Source organism: Blennius ocellaris (genome assembly GCF_963422515.1).
Source record: "Blennius ocellaris genome assembly, chromosome: 21".
Classification (NCBI taxonomy): domain Eukaryota; kingdom Metazoa; phylum Chordata; class Actinopteri; order Blenniiformes; family Blenniidae; genus Blennius; species Blennius ocellaris.
In genome coordinates, this window is record NC_137670.1 from 11,848,730 (window position 1) to 11,863,713 (window position 14,984).

General features: G+C 43.7%; 1 protein-coding gene across 6 annotated transcripts; it reads right to left on the minus strand.

Moving 5' to 3' along the window:
• Nucleotides 1–329: 329 nt before the first annotated feature.
• On the minus strand, nucleotides 330–12,974 carry fbxo11b (F-box protein 11b). Of its 6 annotated transcripts, none has more exons than XM_080517186.1 (22): nucleotides 12,671–12,974; nucleotides 11,295–11,458; nucleotides 10,962–11,043; nucleotides 10,613–10,754; nucleotides 10,384–10,513; nucleotides 9,574–9,657; nucleotides 9,300–9,432; nucleotides 9,041–9,147; nucleotides 7,316–7,427; nucleotides 6,455–6,561; nucleotides 5,818–5,955; nucleotides 5,510–5,727; nucleotides 5,240–5,420; nucleotides 4,827–4,949; nucleotides 4,307–4,392; nucleotides 3,851–3,927; nucleotides 3,624–3,767; nucleotides 3,355–3,465; nucleotides 3,176–3,283; nucleotides 2,983–3,091; nucleotides 1,917–2,015; nucleotides 330–1,797 (listed from the first exon to the last, which is right to left on the minus strand). In XM_080517186.1, exons 1-22 carry the CDS (start codon nucleotides 12,756–12,758, stop codon nucleotides 1,668–1,670), a joined length of 2,673 nt encoding a protein of 890 aa, XP_080373312.1. In that variant the 5' UTR covers nucleotides 12,759–12,974; the 3' UTR covers nucleotides 330–1,667. The 6 variants fall into 6 exon arrangements, with proteins under 6 accessions (XP_080373312.1, XP_080373311.1, XP_080373310.1 ...); XM_080517185.1 differs by having other exon boundaries at nucleotides 10,613–10,757; XM_080517184.1 differs by having other exon boundaries at nucleotides 2,983–3,283; nucleotides 10,983–11,043.
• Between the last annotated feature and the right edge of the window lie 2,010 nt (nucleotides 12,975–14,984).

Below are 14,984 nucleotides of genomic sequence, written 5' to 3' on the forward strand. Positions count from 1 at the left end.
TTGACCTCTTGGGCAGAATGTGTACTACGACGAACTGCTGTTCGTATAGAAGCACGACTGCAAACTGAAAGCCCATCTCCAAACGGTGCATAAGCATCAGAAACAACCAGCGGAAATGTTGTTAGACGCGCGTCACTTCTACAGTTGTATAAATCTGTTATGAATGAACATTTTCCACGAACTTCAGCAGCCGTCACAGATGACTGAGGCAGATAGTGGAAGCTGTTTCGAGGAAATCACCCCTACTGAAGCCTATTCTAGAAGATCGGTTAAATACACTGCCTGCTTTCTTCAGATCAGAATTCCCCGCTGATCTAATAAAGTTTTATTTCTTAGAAATGGCCAGTTACCTGTTTTCGTTTTTTTTTTTTAAATCTTTCTAAGAAAGTATACCCCTTTTTGAATTCCAACTAGCATCTACATAATGGTTATTGAATACTTCACAATATATTAAGTCTAGATGTTATGGTACATGCATACGATTCAGGCTGCATGAGGAGCCACAGTCACCACGATACACAGGAGGGGAGACGAGGGGTGGTGGGCGGGGGTTCGGGAAGACTGCAGAGTGGCTCCATGGTTCCAGTTCAAAAGGGGCTCCGACGCCTGCAATTTAAACCCTCTCCACAAAACACTGACTGCATCGACAAATACACACACACTCGCGCACCCACTACTTGCACTGTACAAGACACATTGATACACACACATACACACCTTTATACAACTGTGGAGCGCTCCACCTGCCAGTTAAGCTAATATACTCGGAGAGGGGTTTTAGTGTTTAAATGAGATTCTCTTTCACAGAAAGAACTGCAACACTGGAACGTTGGAGGTTCTGCAGTTTGCCAGAGTGTCGGGGAAAGGGGGGCGGGAGGGAGGGGGGGGGACGCTACCAAAGAAAAATAATAATTATAATATATAATAAAATAAAGACATTCAAATACAGTCAGCTTTTTGCTTGAAAATACAAAACTACATGAGAAAAGCATTGAAATAAAATCCATTGATCAGAACATATTTTTTTTTCTTTTTTAAAAAAGCCCAAGTGCTCCATCACACACACACAACCTTGCTTATAATCTCCACACACGCGCACACACATACACATACACACACAGAGCAATGTCCGCCCATCTGTTCCCAAGTTACAACTGCCTGCACAGTCATTCGGGATGGCAGCAGTGAGGAAGCAGGAAGTCTCTTTACCTGCAGTTCTTGAGAAGAAGAAGAAGAAGAAAAGAGGAAGAACAGGAGGGAGCGCCCTCTCTTTCTGGCATCGTGAGAAAAAGCCCTCTGTGGCCCTTCTCTTCCCGTCTTCTTTGCTTACAGACTGCGACGAGAAAGCCTCCCGTGAGGAATCTCTTGTGGCCGGTGGATCGGTCCGTCCGCGCTCAGCTCCGCTGCTCCCTCTAGTGACGTCCGCGTGCGCTGCAGCGGGCAGGAAGCCGCTTCCCTCCTCCACCTTGATCCCATCTGAGAGCGCCGCAATCACAGAGTCTCTCTCGGGGTCCTTATGGCTGCAGGTGGATGAGTGTGTGTAACTGTGTGCGTTTCTGTGTGTGTGAGTGCGTGCGTGTGTGCGTGCGTGTATGACTGTGTGTCACGTGATGTGTTTTGTATGCTTATGTGTGAGAGAGAGAGAGTGGAACTCAGCCAAGTCGCCCTCAGTTATGTTGCAGCGTGTTGGACTCGATGGGCGGCGCCGAGTCATACAGAGTGTCTGTGTCGTGCGTCGGCTCTCCGGCCAGCGTGCACGGGTTGGACAACGTTCCCGCGCCGCAGTCACAGAAAAACCTGCGGCGGCACAGACAGACGGCCGTTAGAGGAACGTTCAAAACGTTGAGCTTACGTGGAGGACACAGAAACATGCGATCTGCTTCGGAAAAAGCCGACAAATGGGGAGGAAACCGTACCTATCGTGCCGTATAAACTCTACATCATGTCCTTGGTGGCATTTCTTGATGCAGTTAACGCAGATGGCGTTCCTATCTGTTGTGTTACAGGTGTGACATCTGGAGAGGGGAAAAACAGAGACTTTAGACAGGTAAAAATATTCCACAAAAAAAAACGCAAAACTTCCCTAAATTACTAGCTTCCTGTTGCTGATTCAACACGTGTGCCATTATGTTTAGCTATAAACAAATCCCCACAAATGACGGGGAAAATCGAGGTAATGTTTTCTAGCTTAACTCAATTCTCAGTTCAGTTTAATGATCAAACTACTTGAAGAGAGTTTCAGGTTTTCCCTCAGTGAGACTTGATGAATCGGCCACATCAAGTTCTTTATTCCAAACGCAAAACTCTAATTTATGTTGTTTGAATGCAAAGGATCAATCAAGAGTTTGATTAGTTTGCATTAGGAAACCGAACTGGCTGATTTAACATCTGTAGCGGCGTTTACAAGGTCACTTCTGCCAGATTCTTTCCAATAGATTAAATTCCAACCTACATTTAGCTTTAAACTGCACTATTACATGTTCACTATGTGAAACTGCAAACCAAAGAGTCATTCTTCCTGTTCAGATCTGATAAGTTAAAGAGCAGCATTGTCTCCCACATGGACTCGGTATATTTTGCTGCCACCGCTTTTCTGGAAACCCTAAAGCGTCACATGATCACTTTACGTCACGAAGCTCGGACAGCAGAACGTAAACCAATGTGTCGTTTATACAGGCTCTGATCGGATCATAAAGACGGCTCCAGCTCTTCCTCTGACTGGATTGTAATTTCAGTGGAAAGACACTAATCTAATCCAATAGAAGTCAAGACTACTTATGGTGTAAACACAGCTACTAATTCACTCGAGTTTCCACAAGCCTCTTCATTTGCAGATTATATATACACTGAACTTCAAACTGGTTTTAAAATGTTTACAAGTCATCTGTGCTGCATAAGACTGTTTCATTAGTATCTAAAAGTTTGTTTTGTTTCCTTTTTAAACCACCATGTATTCACACACTGTGTGGAACCATTCCGAACCTGTAGAAGTCGTGCATGGGGTAACTGGTGTAGCTGGAGATCTTGTAGAGACACTGTCCTCGGCTCACCGCCTTCTCAATGGCATCCTGGTTATTCAGAATTTTATTGTCTGATTTGAGCAGAAAGAGAAACACGAGTGAGGAACCGGTTAAATAGACAGACGGCTTGAAAAACACACACGGCAGCCATTTACCTTTCATGGTGACGTTGACCCCCGAGGCCAGGAAGAGGCCCCCGAAGCGATTGTTGAAGATTTGGTTACCCTCCAGTGTTGCAGTGGCGTGGTTCGTTATTTCTATACCTGAAGAGGCAAAGGAAGGTTGATCAAGGTCGTATGGACACGGAGATGCTGCCGAATGTGAAGACGCCAACCTGCTGCAAAGCCATCGAAAATGCGATTCTTGCGTAGGATGGGATGGCTGTTGGTGCTGATCAACACGCCGGCCTGAGCGTTCCGGAAGATGTCGTTTTCCTCAAGTAAACCTGTGGAGACGTCACAGTTCGCCGCGGTCACACGAGCACAAAACCAGCACTGGATTAAAGAAAACAGATCGACAACTGGTGCAAGCCGATTGTTCTACCAGGTTGCAGTCAGATCCTGATGTAGCCGCCGCGCTTTTAAAAAAAGAGCATTTAATCACCTCTTCCTCCGTTGAAGATGCAGATGCCTCCATCTCTTCCATCGTGGATCTTGTTTCTCCTCAGCGTCGGGTTGCTGTCGGTTTTGATCCACACCCCGGCCATGGCATTGTCGAAGATTTCATTGTCCTCGATGAATCCCAAACCTGTTCAGGTCGGAGCGCAGTCTGAGTCAAAGTCCTCGCCGCGCGCCGGTGTCGGACCGAGAGTGTCGGCGTGACATACAAACCTGAGTTGTAGACTAAAATCCCTCCGTTCTGGCCCCCCCATATCTTGTTGCGCCTGATCTTTGGGTTGCTCCCCGTCCTGAAGAGAGTCAACATTTATCACAGACTGTTCTTAACAGACTTTAAATGATCAAGAAAGAAAAAAAAGTACAGTATAAATCAGGGGTGTCCGCATGCAGCTCAATTTAATCTCTTTTATTAGCGTTAAGGTAGCTTAGCTTTCAGTGCGGCATGACTGACGTGACCTCTACACTTACTGAAACTCCCAGTGGAAGGATTGGAATGAGCGGTTATTTCCAATGACGGATTGCAGGTAATGTCATCTTTATCATTTCCGAAGCACTTTTTAAGTCCATTAGAATTCCTTGCCGCCTCCTTTTTGACACCCCTTTGATAAATGCTTCCAAATAACCGGAAAGATTAAAGCTCTTATGATGTGGAAAGGAAACGGTTCTTACCGTATTTGTACGCCGGAGTACATGTGATTGTAGATGTCATTGTCTTCCAACACACCGTGCCCATTGTCGTAGAAATATACACCAACCTGAAAATAACAAACACAAAACAAAAAGACTGAACAGGTGGGAGGAAAAAAAAACGTACGAAATGTAGTTTTTCTTGCCCTAAATTACAAAGAACCCCAGCCAGTCAGTGGTGACATAGGAGCAGTGAAAAGCTCTGAAATGTATTTAAATTTCTACTTTAAACTGCTGCTGGACCAAGCGGAAACTTCATAACTTTGATTCTGATCAGAAGAGAGTATAAAAACAAAGTCACAAAACTACATTTCTTGACAATCATTTCCCCCCCATTACATAATCTATTCTTAGTTTCATGCATATTTTTTACAGGTGCCTTGAGCCTAGAAGAGGCACGACTTTCTTGACACGACCTCTGTTAAAAGCACATTTGACGAGTATTATTTTCAGGACGTCATATAAGAAATGTAACCATTAAGTGAATTGATGTCCATTGTACCTGCTTGCCACTGTGAATGCGGTTCTTGCGGAGGACGGGAGTGCTCCCTGTGGTCACCCACACTCCCGCCAGTGTGTTGCTGTAAACTTCGTTCTCCTCGATCACTCCCTGGCCTTTCTCGTGCTGAAACGCAAACGGGATTAGATATAAAAAAAACCAACAGGTGTTCTTTCTGCATGCAGGGTTACGCGGCATTTTTTCAAATTGCTTGGATGAGAGTCAACTTTCTTTACGACATGTTGCTGCACATGTTCAACGACAAGTTCCATTCACTCGTGCAGGTGGTCAGATACAATTAACAGGGAGATCGTTTGTGAAGCACTGGCGGTGCATGTTTCATAGGTGATCTATAAAAGGAAATAACTTTATTATCACATTTGAGCTGTGGTTTGTTAAATGCAGTGTGTATTTACCACATAGATTCCTCCATGCTGTCCGTCATGGATCTTGTTGTGCCGTACGATTGGGCAGCTGTTGGTTCTGATCTGGATTCCCGCCAATGCGTTACCGTAGATGTCGTTACTCTCTATCAAACCCCGGCCATCTCCAAATATGTACACCCCTCCTTGGTTCCCATTGAATATCGCATTTCCCCTGAATTCAAAGAAGGAGACACAGAAGCGTTGAGATAAATCATTTAGATTTGCCGCGCGCGTCGTCCTCTACCAGGTTCCTGCCCTCACCGTATCGTTGGGTCGCTGTTGGACGTGATCCACACACCGGCAAAGTTATTGGCATAGATTTTGTTCTCTATAAACTGGCCCCGCCCCTTCTCGTGGACGTAGATGCCTCCTGTCTGACCGTGGTGGATCTCGCAGCGCACCACTGTGGGGTTGGCGTACGCCTTCACCTCAAAACCTGCTATGCGATTTCTATGGATGTTACAGTTTTCGAAGTAACCCTGGAGAGACAGAGAAGACGACCAATCAGCTGTCCGGAGACTTTCCGGAAGAGAGAAGATCGCAGAAGGGAAACATTGAGCGGCCGTTACCATGCCGTGATCGAACGTGAACACGCCCACGTCCCTTCCATGGTGGATGTGGTTACGTCTAATGATGGGATTACCGTGGTTTTTGACCCAAATTCCCGCTAACGCATTGTTGCTGATTTCGTTGTCTTCATAGATGCCCTGAAACACAAATATCAACTTTGGGGTCAGAAGCAGCAGGTGTTTGCATCTGGCTGGGTAAAACTTGCACACAAAGTCACTTATTCATCCAATGTTACGTCGTTATTATTGCATGACGTTCAAATTTCAGAGCCAACAAAAAAAATGATGTTCACCACAACTTAAACAACTATTTTTGATCCATAAGCCATCAAAGCAAAACAAGAAAATTCCCTTCCTCTCGACTCGTTCTTTTATATTTGAGAAATTACAAACAAAAATACAAATTTGACCAAGCACAGAGAAATTAAGCAATGTGTTTTATAAAAAAAAAAAAAAAAAAAAAAAAATCAAAAAAAAAACAAAACGTTTGTTATTATTAAAAATAAGTAAAATAGCAATTATTAATTTGTATTTTCGTTAATGGCCCATATTGATTAAAAAGAACCGAAGGTGAGGAAAAGTGTTTTTGTGGGTATGAAGGGTGTGACCGTGGGCCTTTACTGATCACTGGATTTACCTGTGCGTGGTCTGTGATGTACAGCCCCACATTCTCGCAGTCACTTATGTTGCAGTGCTTGATGGTTGGACACGCTCCCTGCCCACTCACGCACACAGCCGAACCAACTGCGCGCAGAAACAAGAGGACAGAACAGGTCAAACTTCCGAAACGATGCACAAGATGGAGACATTTATAAGAATCATCTGTTCGGCTGCTTCCCATTTGCAGAGGTGCACCATCGCCTCGGACAGTTTTCACGTCGGATAAAACTTTCAAGTGGAATTTAATAAATAAGCTAGAAAGTCCTCACACCGGTGAAGCTGGAACCAACAAGCCTGCCACAGATGAAAGTCACACGAACCGAATGTACACAAGCTTTCCTCAGATAGACGAATGTGGGTGTTCAGACCGGACATTAAAAAAAAAAAAAGAATTGCTAATAACAAACCATCCCCAGGACTAATGGTCTGAAACAATACCACACCTAACTATTTAATTTTGTTTTTTTAGAATTCCCTCAGTTTGAACTATTATTAGCATGAGGAGAAATATTTAGATTATCATGAGCCGTCACAGTAAACTGCCCCAAAAAACCGCTTCAGGTTTTTTTTTTTTAGTTTTCAGTCCAAGACCCAAATATTATATTTAGTCACTCACTCGGGGACACACTGAACACACTGGTCACTTACTGATATTGGGAAAAAAATAGGAGCAGTCATGTCTTTCAGATGAAAGAAAAAGAACAAATAAACCAAAAAAAAAAAAAAAACCCCACTACAATTCTCTATAAAGCACAGCAACAACCATATAATAAATTCTTTTTTTTTGAAGCAAATGTGACAGGAGATCAATGTGTGTGTGTGTGTGTGTGTGTGTTACCTGTGCACGTGGAGCGGATGATGCAGTGGTCGATGTTGGGGCTGCAGTTGACTGTGATCTCCAGACAGTGGTGGGCGTTGTGGTGCTGCGCCGACTTATCATCAGGATTAAACTGCAGAGGAGAGTGGCACAAGCCGTACAAAAAGGCTACGATTACTGACAGGACGTCAGACTTTCCGTCCGTCCTCCACGTCCACGCGGGACTCGTACGACTGGCAACATTAACGCTGATTGACGCAGAGCGATAACTTGCACTGCAAGACAATGAGTTACCGCGAGAGGCCCGATCGCTTTCTGGCAGTCGAGATTTTTTTTTTACACAACGAAAACAAGCATCAATGAGGATGAATGAAAATTTTGTACGTGTAGAGGGAACGTAATATTTGTGCATCTTCTCAGGTATATGGTGGCAAAAGCAGATCGGGGAACAAGGTTCTTGTAGCCTTCATGTTTTCAAACATTCTCCATCGCAGCACGGCTGTGCAGCTGAAGCTACTTCGACTCTCAGTGTTCTACTTTGTGAGCGAGTCTGACTGGTGTTGCTTTCACATCGATTAGTGCGGACCAGAGAGGGAATATGGTGCTTTCACATGAACTTTTCTCTCTAGATCCATGTTCTTATAACAACTGAGAACCGTCGCACAGTTACAGACTTGAGAGGTTTTATCATCTTCATGCAGCTTTACTATTTAACTTGGCTGTCACACCAGCACAGCCGCATCGTATTCCGTAAACAGACCAATCTCAAGCCAAGGTCAGTTCAGCTGAAATAGCGGTTAATTTCTTTCATTAAAAATAATAATTATATATATATATATATATATTTTTTTTTATCTCTCCACCAAAATCATTTTGCAGATTACACTTGAGTGGGCCACTTTTGATCCGCGGGCCACATGTTTGACTCTCCTTCCATGAACTATGAAGTTTTCAGTTTAAAATATATCATTATGGACTCCATTTGAAAAATCAAATTGGAGGGACATACTGCATTCTTAATTCCCATGAATAATACACAAAACAATGACGCAATTGAAAAAAAGAAATCAGTTTGTGTGACGAATTCAAGATAGATTTTGTTGTTCTTTCCAATTGTAATCTAATTTATTCAGATGCATTTGTAAGAATTTACAAAAAAGCCAAACAAACAGTGCAAAAATGGCCATCTAACTCGCATGAATAAATGTATAAGTCTGCTTTCTCTGCCGGTATTCCGTACAAACATTTAACATTGAATTGCAACCTATTTATCAAATGAACCACATCAGTTGCAATTATTTCGGATTGGGGGGAAAAAAAAGCTCCTTTAGAGATGATTTCACCGGATTGCATTTTAAAATTTCAAGACAACAAAACACCTTTCACAGGTCGTCTTTTCAAATTAAAAGCTACAGAGACCAGCTTCCTACTTGACAACACCATCTGTTGTTGTTAAAGGGCCTCATACAAGCATCATTAATGAGCCTGTGTCTGTTGTTGCTTACTTATATTTTCTCTTTCTTCCCCACAGAAACCCAGGAGTCTATTAAAGAAATATTTGTGCCCTTAAATATAAATAAGTTATGAACCACAGACAACAGAGGCTTTCCCTCTGTAACTCCACAGTTTTAGCATGGAGCACTATGATGAGGCAATAAAGGTGAGTTTTTGATATCAAGACATTCTTTAAGCTTGTTAAAAAAGAGAAATCCCACCACCCTCTCCTTATTTTATTTTTAAATTTACCTTGATGGTCATGTATCCCACATACGCATCCTCTGAGCCCTCCATGAAGACAAACGTTGAGTCTCTGGTATTTTCAATCACCACCTTATCTGCTACTTTACCGGGAGCTGTGGGAACAAGCAGAAAACACCCGTTATCATACAAACAGACACGGCAGAGTGTGAATTCTCTTCTTGGGAGAGAGATATACATAGATGACACGTGGCACATGCATCAAGGTAATGTCTTAAGTACATTGCAGTAAAAGCAACATGCTTACCTGCACCAATCATGGTGATGGGGGACTCTATATAGATCCACTCATCTGTATAGATGCCGGAGTGAACGAAGATGAGACCATCAAAATGGGCCTCTTGTACCCCACCTAGCGCATCCTCAATGGTGTCATAATACTGCAGGAGAAAAAGCACATACACTTTGAGTCTGCATATACCTTCAATACATCAGCGGGCTTCCTGGAAAATTCTAATCACCTGTGCAATACAAAAAAAAAAAAAAACAACAACCTTCAGATGGGATTTTCTATAACTTACCAACATATTCTCCCTGCCTTTGTATCTGCCCGGGTTACTGTAGAAGTGCTCGGCAAAGCCTGGCTTTACATGTGCACCTTTGTACTGGAAAAAACAACAACAAACAAACGTATATATTCATCACGGTCAGTGTATGTGGATGCTTCCACTCATGTTCCAGTATAACATGATGGGGATCAAACCATATTTTAGCAAAGCAGAAAAAGCTCAACATAATTTAGCTGCTGTGTTTGAGTTCATGAATAGAAAAGTTAAGCAGAATGCGCTGTCCAATAAGACGCTAAAACTGAGACAAATCCACCATACACCAGTGACTCCTGCAAGATGCAATATTATCCGACTGTGTGACATAAAAACACTATTGAAAGAAAAAACCCCCCAAAAAACTAGACCTGCTTTTGTGAAGCTGGAATGTATTTAGTTTTTATGGTAACTATCTAGCAATTTAACTTGCATATATTTTTATACAACTTTTTCTTTGGTGGTTATTTAAATCCACACTTAAAGATCCAAGTTTTATTCACTGAGATAGGCTTTATGCAAACTGGATTCTTGCCAAAATAAAATTATAGAAGGATAGACAGAACAAACAAATGCATGTCTGTTCATTTTCCCCCCACGTATAATGATTGCTGAAAATAAATTGAATGTGTACAAAACACCATGACAAAATGATTACATAACATTTTAAGGCTTAAAGCCACTGACATGGGTACTAATAAAACAGCTTAGGAAGTTACAGGGAGTCGAGGAAAAATTAATGCGAGGATGGCTTAAAAGAATAACAATACGCTCGCACGATCATCTTACCAGCTGCTGGAAGCTCTCCTTCCAGGGGTTTGGGTGTTCATGCTCCTCTGGGCTAACCTGGTAGAATCTGCCCGGCTCTGGATGCATCATGGGGCGTGTGTACTCAAACACTTCCATGTATAGGCGCTTCCTACAACATTGCACATCACATACAAGAAAATCTCTTTTAAATTGCTGGGACATGCAAAACAGGAACAGAGAAGCTTTCATCGCTTCGTCTAGCACCGACCATAGGATGGGATCATTTGCTAGCTGGCTGAATCTCTTGCAGACACAAGCTGCCTGACAAAGGTCCTGTTCCAGTAAGTAGGAGAAAATCTTCAAAACAACCTCATCTGGAAGCTTCTGCTGCAGATATTGCTCTGCTGGGGCTGCTGAAAATACACAGAACACACACAATCACGCACACAAAATGTAAGTTTTAGGGGACCTTTTCACCTCAGGCACATTAAACTAAGGAATGCTATATAATATATAATGAAAAACAAGATTTACCAGGAGACAGAAAAAAAAATAAATACAAGCTCATCTAAGCAGCAAAAACTCTCCTTGCCCAGCTGCAGAGATTTAACACACACCTGGCAGGTCGTGGCTCTTACCGGACACTCGTGCCCGCTTGGCTCGGTGGCCAAAGGCCTCTGTTGAAGAAGTGGAAGCTCCCTGCAGAGAGAGAAAAAAAAAAAAAGTAGTACATGAATCAAGATCCAGGCACTGAGTCATCAACTGGAATAGTAATCACAACAAAATTATAGGTCCTTTACAGGACGGTAACCAATCAGCAGATCTCTTTCAATCACATATGTACACTCCCTAGTTTGGAGGAATGCATACTGCAGCACAGCAGTCACACGTGGGGAAAAAAAAAACAAAAACAAGAAAACCACAATTGTATGAAAGTCTTTCAGTCTAACCTCCATTGGACCCTTGCTGGGGCAGGCAGAGGCGGTGGCAGAGGCAGCAGCGGTTCTCTTGGGAAGCAGGGTCTTGCGCCGAAGCTGATAGGGACTGTTCTGGGCACCTGGACCAGACTCCTCAATAGCCATTTCTGCTGCGGCTGCTGCAGGAGCCTCTTCATCTATAGATAGATAAGCAACATACTTGCTGTAAAGCCATCACTTACCCAAGAGGCTCTGGAAAGAACAATCATGCAGTCTAGAGCAGGGTCATGCAACTAAAAACACAGTGGGTGCGTTTTTAAATTGCGTCCTCCATTTACACGCCTGAAGTGATTCATGGGAATTGCAGCAGAATGCTTGAACCACTCTTAATTCTCCGAACCATTTCATTTAGCTTGCAAGCTGTATGCCAACTGCGCAGGCTAAGAGCCCGGGTAATAGTTGGTAGACAAGGCAGACAAAGGTTAGTGATTGATCATGACAGATGCATCCCCTGTAACCACATAGCCAGTCTTGCATGTTTACATATTCCCTGCAGATATGAGTCCCGTGTGCTTTTGATTCTTGCCGGTCATATGTGTGCAGAATCGGACCCATCTTTGACGGTGCTGTCAGTTTCAGGGCCGCGGATGATGTCGATTTAGACGTGAGGCTAATGGCTAAAAACTCAACTGCGTAGCTGGCAAATCCGCGGTGTAAACAAATCAGCCCACTGCTAGCAGGCTCTGCGAATAAGGAAGGGGATAATGGCTCAGACTGCGGGCTGCATCAGCTTCCAACGACAGCCCGAAGCCCGCAAAATGGACCCGCTGAAATCAACCAGAATCACACGGGACCATTCATCACAGCTGATCCGTGTGGCCTCTCGATGCTGGGGCAGCGAGCTAACGTTGCCCCCGTTCGCCGCTAATGTTTTTGTCAACGTTACACCCCAAAAATGGCAGTCCAAAGGCACCGCAGATTTACACCCTCAGAAACGGTTGTGACAGCTGAGAATGCAGCGGCCGACCCGACGTGAAAGACTTGTGGCCACGGCCAGGGGGGGAATGGGGGGGAGGGGGTCGATCCTTCGCCCCACAATTCGGGTTTACCTGGATGCGAGTCGTTAACGTTAACCGTGTAGCAACATACGCATTAAGCGAAGACAACCCCCAACCTCCACCTACCCCGACAGGCTAAGCTAGCGGGGCTAGCTAGCCCCAATCACTCAAGCCAAACAAAGCGCGGCCTGGCCTGAGCCACTGAACAAGAAGCCTCGGTGTTTCCTGACGAAAGTGCCGTCTCCGGGAGTGTGTAGCGTCCGGGCAGTGACGGGTAGACTGTTATGTAAAGACCGGCAACGGTTGACACGGTTCCGAGAGAAAGCTTTCGCTGACTCGGGCCTAACTCACCTCTATCCCCGTTGTTCCGCTCAGGCTGCACCGGGCGCGGCCTCGACACTCGCCTGGGTCTCCTGTTGGTGGCTCTGACGGAGTTCATCTGGGGAGTTGGTTGTTGAAAAATAGCCTGCTATCCTCGAGCGCCCGCTACTATAATCAGCCCACAACCCAAACTGTCACCCGGACAGCCTTTTCCCCCCGATACACCCAAACAAATGCGATCAAAAACCCGCTGGTATTTGGGGTGTAATCGCGTTTTTTTTTTTTTTTTCCTCCTCCGTTGGTGTCACAGCTCCCCCCCCGTTTCACTGCTCAGTGCCAGCTCCGTCTCACTCTGAAGCAGGAGGAGCCATTAACCCACACGGGAAACAATCGCGAGAAAAAAAGAACCAGAATGGCAGGTCGACCAATCACGATCGGCCTTTCATAATCGCTCGCTCCGGTGGCCAATCAGGGGCCTCGTATCAATTGGCTCGACAAGCCTTTCTGTTGGGGTTCGGAATCGGTCAAGTGGTGAATCGATCAATGTGCGCTCACACTGAGGGGCGACACGGTCCAAAATCAAGTGCAGAATGATGTCCCACTTTTCACTGCTGGAGGTATTTATATGAGTCAAAACTGAAGCTGCATGTTGCAATCTGTAGCAGTATTTACATGATTGACAAGAAATTGGATCTGAATATAAACTCAATTTCATTGTCTCCGAATTAAAAAAACCCAAAACAACAAAAATTGAACGTGTCACAAAACTGATATCCATTGTTTATACTTTTTTTTTTTAAACATATATACATAGGATATGAAGGCTATCATAATCATTAACTAATACACATCTGAATTTCCCACAAGGTGTTCTCAAAATACAAACTCAACCGTAAGAAATAGCAACTATCTCATGATCAAAGTTTCACTTAATATTACTAAAAACAAACTGCAATAGATACTATTAACATATTTTGTTATTTGGACATTTATAAAACTGATTTCCAGCAGAAAATCAGAACAGTGAATTTTATTGAGCATGTATGAAAAAGGTAATCTATTAATATTAACGATACATATTAAAGAAATACATTTTCGGAATATTTTTGAACACTCGTCAACCAGACAAGCAATTTCCTTTTTTCATGCATCAGTATGTTCCAAATTGCACATCAAGCTGTTTAAACTTGCCGTTTTGAAGTGTTTCATGAGTTAGCCATGATTTGAATCCTATATGAAGCTATACAGAGGGGCACATGGTGGAGCAGTGGTTAGGGCTCTCACCTCACTGTGAAAAGGGTTGGGTTCTAATCCTGGATGGGCCTTTCTGTGTGGAGTTTGTATGTTGTCCTTCTCTGTGCATAGGCCTCCTCTGGCTAACTTAAGCAACTAAATTAAAATCCTTCTGTGGCTCAGCCAAATTCTAAGTTTCAAGAAGAGACGTCGATGAGACTCAAAGCACAGGTTTAAATGTGAAATGTCCCTTTAAAGGAGGATTTTGCTCCACTACTAATTACATTTTGTAAACCGACCACGAGAGGGTGTTGTTTAGTCGCAAAACCACAGACGCAATATGAAAATGCCTGCGGACACAACTTCATTCTGAGACTGTTGCAAGGTTTTATCTTTTCTTCTGTCTGGATAAGATTGATATGTCTGTTTAATAAAAAAACCAACACATGCATAATGATGAAGTGGTAAGCAGTCCTGCCTCACAATGACAGGGTCCATTGTTTGAATCTGCTTTGTGTTTGGAGCATCTCTGATTGGAGTTTGCATGTTATCCCTGTGTGTGTGTGTGTGTGTGTGTGTGTGTGTGTGTGTGTGTGTGTGTGTGTGTGTGTGTGTGTGTGTGTGTGTGTGTGTGTGCGCGCGCGCGGGGGGGTAATTGGTTTAAGATTGGCTTAAGGTGTGACTGAGAGTGTGTGGTTGTTCATCATGTCACGGATTGGTGACCTGGAGACTCATAGACAGCTGGCGTCTGTAATAGTGACCCTGAATTGCTTAAAGATGAACGGATGAATGCACACACATTTGGAGGTCGTTACAATAAAATAAACTACACTTTTTGTGATCAGCAGATTGGACTTAGTCTTTTTTTTTAATCGAAGACTTATACACACAACGGCAGATGGTTGATTTTGATGTTATTGTCTCATGTAAAAGTCAATCTTGTACAGCCTCAACTATTCTCTGGCTTCAAGTATATTTTTGCTCGCAGTTCAGCAGACCACAATAGAACAGCAATAAAAAAAACCATCAACAGCGTCATCTCGTGGTCAAAGTGTATTAGTGCACCTGCAGGCTCGGCGCTGGCATGTGGGAGGCAGTGTATCCATATCAA

What these genes read in the sequence shown, in the direction of transcription:
- fbxo11b (XM_080517181.1), bottom strand. Translation starts at nt 12,758, where the DNA reads ATGAACTCCGTCAGAGCCACCAACAGGAGACCCAGGCGAGTGTCGAGG. An exon ending in AGCATGGAGGAATCTATGTG is followed by an intron (nt 4,950 to 5,239) that starts GTAAATACACAC and finishes TTTGCGTTTCAG; the next exon opens with CACGAGAAAGGCCAGGGAGT. An exon ending in CATCTTCAACGGAGGAAGAG is followed by an intron (nt 3,466 to 3,623) that starts GTGATTAAATGC and finishes ACGTCTCCACAG; the next exon opens with GTTTACTTGAGGAAAACGAC.